At 36.2% G+C, this 13940-nt stretch overlaps 1 protein-coding gene across 1 annotated transcript in view; it reads right to left on the bottom strand.

The window, feature by feature from the left end:
* LOC108673594 (DNA ligase 3) overlaps positions 1–13940 on the bottom strand; it is a 28350-nt gene that overhangs the window by 10258 nt on the left and 4152 nt on the right. The window contains exons 2-18 of the mRNA XM_018161444.2: positions 13025–13191; positions 10830–10966; positions 7676–7742; positions 7416–7532; positions 7039–7206; positions 6623–6729; positions 5931–6113; positions 5594–5700; positions 5117–5276; positions 4431–4586; positions 4100–4231; positions 3728–3807; positions 3107–3308; positions 2708–2866; positions 2322–2468; positions 1726–1872; positions 84–176 (exon numbers count right to left, since the gene is read on the bottom strand). Of these exons, the coding sequence (XP_018016933.2) occupies positions 84–176; positions 1726–1872; positions 2322–2468; positions 2708–2866; positions 3107–3308; positions 3728–3807; positions 4100–4231; positions 4431–4586; positions 5117–5276; positions 5594–5700; positions 5931–6113; positions 6623–6729; positions 7039–7206; positions 7416–7532; positions 7676–7742; positions 10830–10966; positions 13025–13154 (2292 nt within the window). The 5' untranslated portion in view covers positions 13155–13191. The remainder of the gene's footprint in view (positions 1–83; positions 177–1725; positions 1873–2321; positions 2469–2707; positions 2867–3106; positions 3309–3727; positions 3808–4099; positions 4232–4430; positions 4587–5116; positions 5277–5593; positions 5701–5930; positions 6114–6622; positions 6730–7038; positions 7207–7415; positions 7533–7675; positions 7743–10829; positions 10967–13024; positions 13192–13940) is intronic.

Raw genomic sequence — 13940 nt, forward strand, 5'->3', positions numbered from 1 at the left:
TAGCTCATATACTATAGATGATTCTACGAAAAATTGCCTCATTTAACGCAAATTATGAGAACAAATCAGAGTATTGATCTTACAGACGAACTTGAAGAAGATTCTCCGATCTGGGTAGACGAAGGAACACCTAGGATGTCACTGAAGTCTTTTTCCTTCGAGGCCTTGAATAGTTCCTAGCAAAACAAAAAGAATAAGAATTATTTAGTGTTTGGGTTAAAGTGTTTAGTGAAACTCGTGTCTACATGCAACTATTGTATTTTACCACGTTTTTCTTAGCTCGCTTTCGTGTCTGTCTGTGATGATCAAATCTTGCAATCGATATTTCACCAACTTTCCCACTAGCTAGCACTCTGAAACTTTTAGGGAAGCTCAGCTCCCGATAACAATACAATAATCAATAATTTGTTGCACGTTTCCAGGCGTATTTATTACCGAACCTTTCTTTATTACAGCCACGCACCCAGATAAATAAGGGAACAACAATGTATCCCCTCGAATACAATTTTCTACAGAACTTCGAAAAGAATTTTCTTTCTTGCATTTGCGTGGCCAACTGAAATAAAATGACTATTATGTAGGATGGTTGACATTTGTGCAGTAGTTATAAACTCTAAAGGAACTCACAAGCAAGGGTTTGGGAACCTTTAAATGCACGTCATCCTCGAGAGGATATTCGTGTTTAGACTGCGTATATCGATGATACGCTGCGTATCATCGATACGTACGACAAGTCAAGTAAATTGGCTCGCAACAACGTGTTTCATGTGTAGCAACGGACTAAAAAGGAGAAAATATAATACTTTAGAAAACTAAAAATTAGAAAATAAAATGTGTAAAAAAAAATTTTTAAAGACCACGTTTTTCATGTGGACTCAATTTTCAAATGTCTTAATATGCCTCTTAAATTGATTAGATATAGTCCACGCGTTCATTTAAAATTCTCAAAATTTGATTCTTTTAAAATTTTCACATACCCAGACCTGCGTTTTTCATGATTCATATCTTTACTTGCTTGAATTACTTATACACATATCAAACTACCTATATTGGATGAAACATGATAAATCAATATACCAACAGTAATTAACAAAATTTGCTCAAATCAGATATATCAGCAATACACTTATCAAGTGTTCAATGAACCATCATATTCATCATATCAAGTAATCACCAAACAATTAAATACATTTGCGCCCCACGTTTTTTGTTTTAGATGTTGTAAAATATTTTAACTGAAATACAAAAGACCAAGAGAATGAAAGCAAACAGAGATCAGTAGCTGCCGTAAAATTATTTTCTACTTATGAGTCCACATGAAAAACGTGGTCTTTAAAAATTTTTTTTTACACATTTTATTGAGTGTTCTGTTAACTTCTGTACCTTCAAATCGATCGCATTTATACGACACAACTATAGCAGATGTTCAGAAGAAGCACGAGTTGGTTTCGATCAAGCGATTGTAGTACCATTTAATGCTGAGCACATAACTGAATTTAGTTTAGAGGGACATGCATTGCCAATCATATGTTTATTATATAAACAATCATGCTATAGATAGTCGAAACAGCAAGTAAATCAGTCATCATTCATCAAAATATCATAATCACTGAAATCCTTCGCTTGTGAGGCATAAGAAGGAACAGCACTAAGAATGGCCAGTAATTTCCCAAGACTAATCTTAGTGCAGATGATTGAATTGAGATTATACGGCAAAAATAAGACCTTGAGCTCAGGCAAACTGGTGGCTTGCGTCCAGTCCTTGTCGGGCCGCTGTTTGGTGACTCGCGGGAAGCGAATGCTGATGCCATCGGCGCTGTGGATTTGGTTTTGTGTGAACTCTGCTCCTGTAATCTCCCACACCGGCGCCTTCTGCACATAAACATTATTCAAGTGAATAAAAATTTCGTGGTGGCTCCACTTTCTTCATGAAGAAAGTGGCATGTCTTGTACAGAACATGAATAGAAGTGCTTTAGAGTGATAAATCCTCAAAAAAGGTACATGCTAATGTTGCAGAACTTAATGCAGCATAGATGCAGCAAATTCAGTTTCAATTATGTCACATGTAGTGTGAATTGTAGGTAATGACAAAATGGCAAAATTTATCACTGCATCATAACAACGATGAGCTATTACTACTATTTATTAATTTAATATTTTACTATTTTTATTATTTCATATATTCATGAACAGCAATAATTGTATCTCTTCATGTTATTTTATCTGATAGATGACAAAATGATAACATTTTTTATTATGAAATACATAACCTGGAGCCTGATGAGCCACAACCATTTTACAGCAAGACACTAAATCCTACCTTGGGATCCTTGACAACGCAGTCCGGCGTGAGGGACCGTGAGCAGCTGAGCCACGCAGGCACCTTGTCGTAGTCGCAGTTAATCCTCGTCATGCTGAGCGACTGCTGCAGCGCCTCCAGCGTAGCGTCGTCATGGCCAGTGTGCACCTGAGACAAGCAAGCCCACGCTGAATTGAACGTGTCATACTAAGATGAATGTACAAGAAATGTACATTCATTGTCTGAGCAAATGGTATTTTCTTGAAGCTAGTCTGTCAAAATAAACGATTTAACAGCGGTTAACGATTATGACGTTAATTGTTAACAGAGGTTAACGATTATAACAGAGGTTTAGTGTGTTGACTAAGAGTAATGGCAGTGCCAGGAAAGGTATAATAAAATTTTACCTTCGTGACGGTGTACCACTTCTGTGAAGCAGGATCATAGCAGCCCATGAGGAAGATAGAGAGCATGCCGCCCTTCTTGCCCGTACCGTACCACGCGCCCAGCACCACCAGGTCCGCCGTGTCAGCCAGCGCCCCGTCTTCCAGGTAGTCTTTCTTTACCTGCCCCATATCACAAGAAATTTTCCAATCAATTCTGTAGAAGTTGATTGGTAAAAAGAGCCAAAAAAATCAAAAGAAAAAATATATGATTTGATAAAAAAAATACGCGATGGAAAATACATCATGATTGGGTAATTATTAATGAGTACTCGATTCAAAACTTTATACACAACACAGTATCTGGTATGATGAACGACCAACTTCGGTCAACATTTTCTATATAGGATAAAAAAAACGAACCTTGAGCCAGTGGCGCTTGCCAGGCTCATAGATGCTCTTGATATCCTTGAGCACGAGACCCTCCAAGCCCTCACTCAAGACCCGGGCTATCATGGCCCGCAGGTCGTCAGGTTTATGAATTTCCTTCATTTCACTAAAGTGGACGCGGTGCTTCACCTCCGTCATGTTCTGCAGCAGCACCGCACGACGCTCGCTCAGAGGTCTGATGGACAGAAAAATATAACTCGTTACTCACTGCAGTGAGTGACAGAGCGCATTTTCTCGTCGACGAAAACGTGAAGTCACGAACGGACAGACAGACGAACGGACAGGGCGAGCACAATAGTGCATTTTTTGTTTTTTTCCATGAGAAAATGCGCTAAAAATGCCAAATAACACATCACTTGGAAAATTACGCATCATCATAAAAAATTATACATCGATAGGCTGCAAAGACATTGTCACACTAGTATATAATTTTCTATGGCGAGTAGCTTATTGTTTGCAAGATGATGCCGTTTCAGTTAGTAAGCAAGATATCATAAGGGATGCAGTCAAACGGTAATTTCTATAAAATAAACTGATGAAAAGGTAAGGAATTATCTAATTAGGAAAATTAGAGCACTAAAGAGATACACATACTTCTTCATTAAATTTTCTCCGTTGTAGTGGATACAGTCAAAGACAAAAAGGCAAACTTTAGCGTCCTCAAACTCGTTTTTCTGAAAAAAATATAAAACATGATAAGATTATCACGTTATGAATATATGTAGAAATTTTGCTCTCACTCTGTCAATTTCGACCATCAAATACGAAGTTACGGTTCATGGCTTCAGCATGAGTCATACTATTATTATTTTGACAGTCATTGAAGCATCTCAAATATTTCCTTGAAAATTGTAAAAAATTAAGCAAAAATATGCAGTCAAGACAATTTTCACTAAGACATGTATTGCGTAGAAAAGAAAATAAGGAGGTTAATGATGTACGTAACATTTAGAAGGCTTAACAAACCTTGTGCACTCCAAGAGTCCCGAACGGCAAAGGGTTGCCGGTGCGTGTGTCGACCAGCAAGACTTCAGCATCCAAGATCAGGTCGTGGGCGTGAGGGAACGCGTCAGGAATGTACTCGGAAAAGTGGGATACCTGCACGATAAACAATACTGCAGTGAACTCCATCATTACAACTATCTATACCTGTCAATTTCTGGTCATAAACACCAAACGAATGGGAAATTTTCCTGTATAAATTAACTATTTTTAATATGTACGGTAATGGTCCAGTACAACCCAATATTTGGGCACCAATGTAATTTAAAAAATTTTAATAGTATGCAACTCAAACCTTATGATCCATGACAGGCTTTAGTGAGCGAGAGAAGTACTTGAACTCGGAGCCCGTCTTGTGAAGCTGTACTCGCTCTCCGTCATACTTGATCTCGGAATACATGCCGTTGGGGCAGCGCTTAAAGGCATCTTCAACGGACTTGCATGCCATTGCCTGATAAGAGCGAGGAAAAAACAGAAGTGAGGCACGTAAAACAGAAATGAGGCAGGTAAAACAGAAGTGAGGCAGGTAAAACAAAAGTAAGGCACGTAAAACAGAAGTGAGGCAGGTAAAACAGAAGTGAGGCAGGTAAAACAGAAGTGAGGCACGTAAAACAGAAGTGAGGCAGGTAAAACAGAAGTGAGGCATGTAAAACAGAAGTGAGACATGTACAACAGAAGTGAGGCACGTAAAACAGAAGTGATGTTAACAACCATGCTGCTTTAAAGATATCATTAATTAGACACGCGTTTCCGCACGCGATTCACTCAACCCGAAGAAGAGCATTAAGTCGCGTCACACAAGGAAATTATTTAGCGTGTCTAATGTACAATTATTATTTTATGTTAGACGCGCGCATAGATGCTCAGGCACTCACCAGCATGGGTAAGACGGGCGCCAAGACTCGCGCCTTGATGCTCAGGCACTCACCAGCATGGGTAAGACGGGCGTCAAGACGCGCGCCTTGATGCTCAGGCACTCACCAGCATGGGTAAGACGGGCGTCAAGACTCGCGCCTTGATGCTGAGCGAGCGCTGCAAGGCGCTGGGCGACGCATTCTTCTCGCGCACCTGGCGCAGCACGGCGCTCAAGTCCCGCGTCGTCTGGAACGCCGCGTAAGCGTCCGAGTGAATTGCATCCAAGCTGTGCACGTATTGACAGGGCTTATCTTACACATAAACATAGCATCCGTTTGTATTTTAGCAAAGAAATAAATTCTACTTCATCAATACTAGATTTCCCATTATATTATAAAGTTGTTTCAAGTAGGATTATCTGATTCCTTGCGCATGGCTGGCTTATTAGGCAATTTATAACTGAGAAGCTGAAGGCAGCAAATATAATTATCCAGATAAAAATTTGCCTTGACACTGCTACATAAATTGAATTTAGTTCTGAATATGTGCAATAATAATCATAAATTTGAAATAAGAGAAGTGGGCTAAGAACATCTCTCTAACATGGGTTTGGCGCCAGCATTGATGCGCAAGTCTCTCTTGATGAGCCGCACCACCATCTTCAGGTCGTTGCTGGTGCACTGCGCTGCCACTGACGACAGGTGCGCTATCTGAACAAAGGCCAAGGTGAGAACCTATCTACAAAAGTTTTTACTACAACAAAAACATACTGGTAATGAATTTATAGGCAACTATCAAGGCGCATTCAAATTACATTAATAATAGACGATAAACTACACATTTGAATGTTCATACATACAAGTATCTTTGATTTTCACAATCCAGAGCTCGGGTTATATCAGAGTGTGACATGGAATTCTGCATGCATCTAGTGACGAGCCTGTTCTTCCTCCTTGGTCATGCCCTCGAGCTTGGCAAGCCACGCATCCACCATGTGGATGGAGATGGCGCTCTTCTTGGCAGGCTTGACACGGCGACTGCGTTCGAAAAACACGCTCACTGTCTCTGCCACATCGCCCTCCTTCAGATGTTCAATCATCTCCTCATGGTTTGTGTTAAACACCTGCAGATGCAGAGTAGAATTAATCTCACAGCCTCGCATCCTTGAACAGCTCCAGTACATTTAAATGGTTCAATTCAATAAGAAATCTACAATTTCGTTAGCAGCAATTAAACTCATAATGCAAATACTAATGGAAATTTTGAAATGTGTAGTACAGTACGTAAGTGAAGAATAGGGAAACTTAAGTGTTTTGTAGAATAAGAGAGAGATTCGTGTATTTCTTGAAATTTCATGACATGATAAAATGAAAATTTTCACTGATAATAAGAGCAATATAACAGCTACAGTGCTACACTAAGCAACACGGCGGCATCTAACAGAAGTTATCGATGGTTTGTGCTAGGAGGTCCTGAAACACACACTTCATTCCTCCTCAAGCTAAAATATCTGTTTTTGATGTTGATCTGACTTCATTTCAAGTAAAAAAAATTGTTTTCCGTGATGATGGCAGATGTGTCAGCTATCACAGTCCCGAGGTTGACACCAAGTCTTTAACCTCAAGTCCTTACCTGCGAGAATAACTTGACGAGCTGCTTGCACCGAAGGTTGTACGTGCGCTTTATGATTCCAGGCAGGAGCAGCCGGATCCATAATTCTAGATCCCCACGAAATACATCTGAAGAAAATCTTGCAATAATTTAAAGGACTCAAAATATATATTGACCAAAATTATCTATATCAAAAATATTGGTCAGTGTGATAATACATGTAATTTTTATACCATCAGTAACCAACACAATGCCTCATTGACTACATTCAAGTCAAACCTTATTTGTCATTATTTATTAAAACATTATTTTCAATTCTTCAGAGTGATAATCTGACCTCATGAATGGACTGACCCAGAAAATCATTTTGTCCCATAGCAATCAAAAATAGACGTTTCCAAAATGTATACGAAATATAAAATTTGATACCATGTCACCTTTGCCAGAGCCTTTTGTGAAAAAATCTTCAATTTGTTCAGTCTTGGCAAGATAGCTATTCTGTTCAGCAATAGCAACACATAGACGACGAAACTCTCTGAAGCTGTTGTCCTTGTTTTGAGGCTCCATCTCAGCTGTATCTTTAGCTCCCACTTCTTGTTTCACCTCTGTCAAGCACATCAATTTAGACACAAAATATATTTCAATTAGCAAATAAACTTTGGAAATATAATTGTAGAAAAACAAAAAGAAGCAAAAAGGGGTTTTGAGTTCACTAATATTCCATTTCGTGTTTTAAAATGAAAAATGTTCCAATATTATTATGAAAATTAAGTCCCAATATTATTGTCCAAAAAAAGCTCCTATGATTCTTCACCTTTCTTGGGGGTGAGGTGTGGAGCAGGAGGAGTTGCGTTATTAGCTTTCTTGGTCTTCTGGGCCTTTGGTGTCACTTTGGATGAGATTCCCTTCTCTTTACAGAATTGTTGGAAATCTGCAAGATAATTCTCATAAAATAACATGTTCATATTAATAGATGTATTTATTCAACATATCAAACTAAAATTATAGCATATGCTTCCAAAACCTTTGAACATGAAATTAAATCAATACATAGCAATGAAGTTCAATATTTACCTTTAAGTGCATCCAAGATTTTTTCTCGATCTTCAGTCTTAACTTCATCCCAGCCTTCCACATCTTCCTGTTACAATTTAAACAAAGTTTTAGTTTATTTGAATTCAGAGAAAATAATTCAAATAATAACATCATTATCAAACCCAGAAATTTATCATCATCATCCTTCAGGCAAACCTGAAAAAAATCCCAGTAAACACCCAGAGATGTTATTCAGGATCCTCCTTTTCACCCTATTGTAGGTATCATAGAAATATGCAGAAATTTTAATTTCTCAAGCCACCACAAGAATGTATAGACAATTATAAGATAAATTTACTTTCATAAATTTTTCAAAATTTTGCATGACATTGGAGATAATTGCCAATGAAAATTCTATAAAAATATAACTCAGTACTCACCGCAGTGAGTGACAGAGAGCACATTTCATGTCGACGAAAACGTGAAGTCACGGACGGACAGACAGATGGACAGGCAGACAGATAGATGGACATGGCGAGCACAATAGTGCATTTTTTTCATAAATGAGAAAATGCGCTAAAAAGTGGTCACTACCAAAAAAAGTGAATTTTTTTACTTTATTAAAGCAAATGCAAAGGGAAACTATCAAGCTGCAATTTGATTTAATTTTCTCCAGTTACTTTAAATCAGGGTTGGTGATTTTTTTTATTAAAAAAAATCAAAAATAAATAAAAAATCAATGATTTTTTTGATTTTTTCATGATTTTTTCATTTATTTGATTTTTTCAACTTTTTTGTCTTTTTGAAGTGTAATTTTTTATGTTGCAATTAGCCTACTAACAATAACAGTATATGGATCATAATGGATGGCTAAAAAAGGCACTTATTGCCTTCAATAATGGCCAACAGGCCAAGGTGGTGTTCACCACTTAGGGATTTTTGGGTAAACAATTATTGATAAGTCTATTCATTAGCTTTGTAAAGTTTGTATGGAGCAAGGTAATGAGCTAAATATTGACCATTTAACTGGCATCACTATACAAAAACACTTCAGGAATGCAGATCTTCTGAACATTGAAGAGTCACATAACAGATAGGTAGCTGATAGCACAGTGCACAGCACTATCAATGGATCTACTAGTTTTATGTCCTATAAATCTACCAGACTCTACCCTCTATACACACCAACTAGTAGTGACTGTAGCTGATAGCACAGTGCACAGCACTATCAATATATCTACTAGTTTTATGTCCTATAAATCTACCAGACTCTACCCTCTATACACACCAACTAGTAGTGACTGACTGCACTGTTCCCATTTAATTCAGACCAATAAACCAATAGGTACTAAACATAAACTGAACGATAACCAAACAAACCTCATACGACTTGAAACGAGACTTAAGTTATGAGAAAATCTAATACTGTTTGAAATAAACATGTGCCCAATTCAAATATTTTATATCCATTACTGCATTTAATTATTTTATATATAGTCTTATAATTTGTACTTGTTTTGTTTCTAGTTTTAAATTCACATATTCAAAGATTGAAATTACAGTAAATATTTTAATAAGAATACTCGTATTAGGGTGGAAAATCTTTCTAATTGCCTAAAAGGTCAATACAATCTCAACCTCTCAATATACAGGGTGGGGCAGAACCGATTGAGCAGTTTTGAGGTAAAATAAAAGAGTAATGGAGGTACATAAAGAAGAAAGTTTATCCTCCTAGAGGTTAGCATAACATATCATTTAGAATAGGGTACTTATGTTTTGAAAACAATATCTGGAAGATGGGGGCCATTAGCAGCAACACACTGTTGGAGTCGTTCTCACAGGAGGGTGTAACTGTGACAGTGAATTCCGATCGCTAAGCTGCAATGTTGCAAAATTTCTTGCAGCCCAGGGTGGAAACCATAGTTGAAAATGAAGCATTGGGAGACGTGTGGTTCCAGCAGGATGGGGCTACAGCTCACACAGCCTGAATGTCACTCAATGTTTTGAAAGGCATGTTCCCAGACTCTGAGGGGTGATTTACAGTGGCCTGCGAGGTCACCTGATTTGAGCATTTGCAATTTCTTTCTTTGGGGACATCTAAAAGAAAGAGGTTCAGAAGTTTCCCTCACACCCTATCTACCACACAGCTAAGGGAACGGATTATTGCAGCAGAGGTTATGGCCATACCTTGCCATATGTGTAAATGTGCTGTAGAAAACTTCCGAGAACGACTCAAACAGTGCAATTAAGCTAACAAACCCCATCCTCCTGATATTGTTTTCAAAACATAAGTATTTTAATTGGTATGTTATGCTAATCTTGAGGAAAATAAACTTTCTTCTTTATGTGCCTCCATTACTCTGTTATTTTGTCTCAAAACTGTTCAATCAGTTCTGCCCTACCCTATATAAGCTAGCTAACACATTCAAATTGTATATTGTAATCCATATATAGGTAACAAATAGTCAAATAGATACAGACTACTTATAGCCTTATAAGAATTAGCTAAGCAGCTAGCTATGTACAATGTATTGCACACTTGATGGCTCTGTACAAAAAACATTCAATTTATTGGAACCTAATACACACTAAAGGCAACAAGTTTATATACCAATTTGTCATTCATAGTACATTTATACTAAACCATGAATAACAATACCTCAATATAAATTATGGACAGCCACTCAATATATTTAAATATATGAAAAAATCAAAAAAATCAAAAAAATAGAAAAAATCATGATTTTTTATAAAAAAATCAAGTGATTTAATCACATGATTTAATCATTTTGATTTAATCATTGCCAACCCTGCTTAAAATTAAATGAATTGACATTGCTTCTTCCAACTTTTTGTAAAATTGCAGAAAGGGCATTTTTCATTTAAATGCTAATATTTTAATTCCTGGGCATGGCAGGGGCCGGAGTGTAGCTATGCATGGATGGATGGATGCATTGGAGATTTTCAGAGGCGAGATACTGGTAATGTAGCCTCAAACATAAACCAGGGGGGAGCAGAGCTTTTTTGGAAGGAACTTTTAAGTGATCATATGTGGTAACTTTCCTGCAAAAGAGTTAATGTTTGGATGTGAGTAAGAGCAGTCACTCATGTGGATCTTAGTTCTAGTCAATTCTGTATCATTACACATTCCATCAAATAAATAAATCAAAACCTAATGGCAATGACCACTAACCTGAACATCGTCAATTTTCTTAGTGGTAGCTCGAGCCTTCTTGAATGCCCCAAAAAGACAAGGAATGTGATGGTAAAGCTTCATTGGTGTGTCGGCTCCAAATGGGTTGTGGCCATACTTCCCAATGCGGACCTCACCTATAAATTGCGGTAATTATTGGAATTTAGTCTAGGTCTATTAGGTTATTAGATGAGGTAGGCTCATCATGTACAAGTCAGTACCAGTTTATATGGTAAAGAGTGATGACATGGCTATTATTGTAATCTTTTGGGGGCACCTCCTCCGAAGAAGAGTTGTCTCAGAAGCTAATTGAGACAACACCAAGCATTTCTGATGCACTGCACTTCTCCATTGAGGGGATCATATACCCCCCAAAAAACGTTTTTATTTACAGACGGATCACTTTGGAACTTGGTATACATATGTAAAACAGAAAGTAATAACTTTTTTGTTTGTGTGAATTTAAAAAAAAAAATTAAAGAAAACATGAAATTCTCCACCTACGATTTTCAAGCTAAAATATCAAGATCATATTCAAGATCATATTCAAGATCACATATCATTCAATTTGTAACAACATTACCTAGTGGCTCTAGAGCCCCAATTTTTTATTTTCCTCATTGATTTTCTTCAATTGGCGTTTTTTTTGTTTTTTCACATTTTTACCCCACCACCCCCCTTCCCCCCATATATAAGTAAAACCAAGCACAAATAAAAAAAAAAGTGCTCTTAGAATCGCTAGGTATGGTCTTTACAAATTGAATGATAGGTCTTTCAATGCTGTAGCTTGAATACCGGTACTACAGGAATTATTAACTTTTTAAGATGGTATTTTTTGGATCTTTAAATTGTTCAGGGGAGCCAAATAAAATAAACTTTATTGAAAAAAGAATAATATGCCAAAAAAATTATTGATATTGTAGACCAAGTTTCTTCATTGCCATTTGTTTGCATTCAGGGTACCAGCGTGCATCATTAGACTTATTCCTGTCCAGTTTACTGTGAATAGTAAGCTATAAATGGGATTTTTTCATTCATTTTATATACGTTCAAAACTGCATTAGGCAAAAATTATTGCATGTATATCCATGATATTTGCTTTGCGTCTTGATATTTGCTTGAATGCGTCTTGTTTGTAGCTTTCAAACGAGTGCAAACACTTTGCAATTAATGCAAATAATAATCTATAAATACCATTTTAAAATAAAAAATTGTAAATATTGTTATAAATGTTCATTTTATAAAAGTTCAAGACTGAGTTACACAAAAAGTATTGCATGTACATCCGTGATAGTAGCTTTGTTGAACGCATCTTGTCTGTAGCTTTCAAATGAGTGCAAACACTTAGCAATTATTGACAGTAATGATCTATATGTACAGATTTGATTAAAAAAATCTTAGCACATATTGATAAAAAATGTTCATTTCATAAATTTTTAAATTTATCTTACACAAAAACTATAGCACGCACATACATGCAGATTGCTGCCCTAGACGTGCCTTTTCAGCAGCTAGAAAATGAGCCAAGAAAACAGAGAAGCCAAAATTTTGTATTTTTGAGGAATCAAACCCTTAAAGAAACACCCAAATTGATTTACTGGGCACACCTGAATGATAACCAATATTTTGGGTCATCAAGATATTCACCCCATATGTTCATATATATCATCAATAAACATTAATCAAACAGCCACAGCACTTATTCATCTGGGCTCCCACACTATTTTTGTTAATTTACTACAACATCAGTACTTGAATTTACACTGAAGATTGACCAAGTTTTAATTGGAGAAAAGGAAAGTCCTATTTATGAACTTTATGGTTGAGGTCTGTCCAATGAAAGTGGTTTAAATTGTTCTAGATAGGGATTTATTTCCAGCTCATCTGATTATTTAAAAAATTCACAACTACCATCATGAGTACAAGAACTTTGTACTCATGCCTAGTTCAGCTAAGATGGCTGCTACTTACTCGAAATAACATAAAGAACAACAATATATAAAAATATACATAATGTTTGATAACTAAAAGAAATTAAAAAATTATATTCAATGTCATGGTTGAACAACATATTGTCCAGATGATATATGATCTTAAATTATTGCTTAATTATACAGAAACATTCAAAAACCCTTAATTTTACTTGAATTCCTTACACACATATTTGATGCCTTAATATTAAAAAAGTAACATACCTTTTTCAAATTTTTGCTTGCAAACTTTACACTTTGCTTGACCTCTCTTGTCATAGTCAACAAAAAAAGGCATTTGAGGGCCCTTTTCTTCATTTTCATCATTTTGGGCTTTACTTTCATTGTCAGACATGATGGAACTTTACTTTATTTGACTAATTGAGGGACACCTGCAGCATGCAAAAAGAAAAAAAACTTCTGATTATTTGCAGTAGGTACTATAGAAGGTAACTAACAGCTTTTAAAAAATATTAGCACAGAATAAAAAACAAATCAAATGAACTTGAAAAAAAATGTTATAGGTAATAGTTTGATTCCAAACAGGTTATTAGGAGCTTTGATAGGGAAGAAAAAATGTAGAAATAAAGATCCTGCAAACAGTTTACAAAAATGCTAAAGCATTATAATTCATTCAATTAGACTAACAGAAACAATAATGAAATATCCAAAGGGCTCAATTAGTAAGCCCTCATGTCCATCAACCCCTTAGAGCAGTAGGAAGAGAACTTGTTAATGAATCTCATTGTTCAAAAGTGACAAATTTAGATAAGTTTGGAATCTTGCAGTTTGATCAAATACTTTAATCAGTAATTGAAAGAACATTCACCTTGCTGGAATCTAGCAACTCAAGAAAAATGGCTAAGAAAAAATAGCCATTATTGTAATTTTTTAGTAGCCCAGCTACTAGAACATTTATATCTATATATAATTCAAGACTAAAACCCCAACTGAACTTCCATCATCATGCCTATCCATGCCTGTTTGTTGATAACTTGGGTGGCAAGATTGGAAACTTCCTATTTATTACCAAAATTTTGTGGCTCCTAAGTAAAATTTACTGTAATTCTCGAATTTAGCACCATTTTGTGCAAGACTAGTATAGATAAATATATATATATATATATATAGATGGGAGATG

The sequence above is a fragment of the Hyalella azteca genome, unplaced genomic scaffold (genome assembly GCF_000764305.2).
Source record: "Hyalella azteca isolate HAZT.00-mixed unplaced genomic scaffold, Hazt_2.0.2 contig5782, whole genome shotgun sequence".
Lineage (NCBI taxonomy): Eukaryota > Metazoa > Arthropoda > Malacostraca > Amphipoda > Hyalellidae > Hyalella > Hyalella azteca.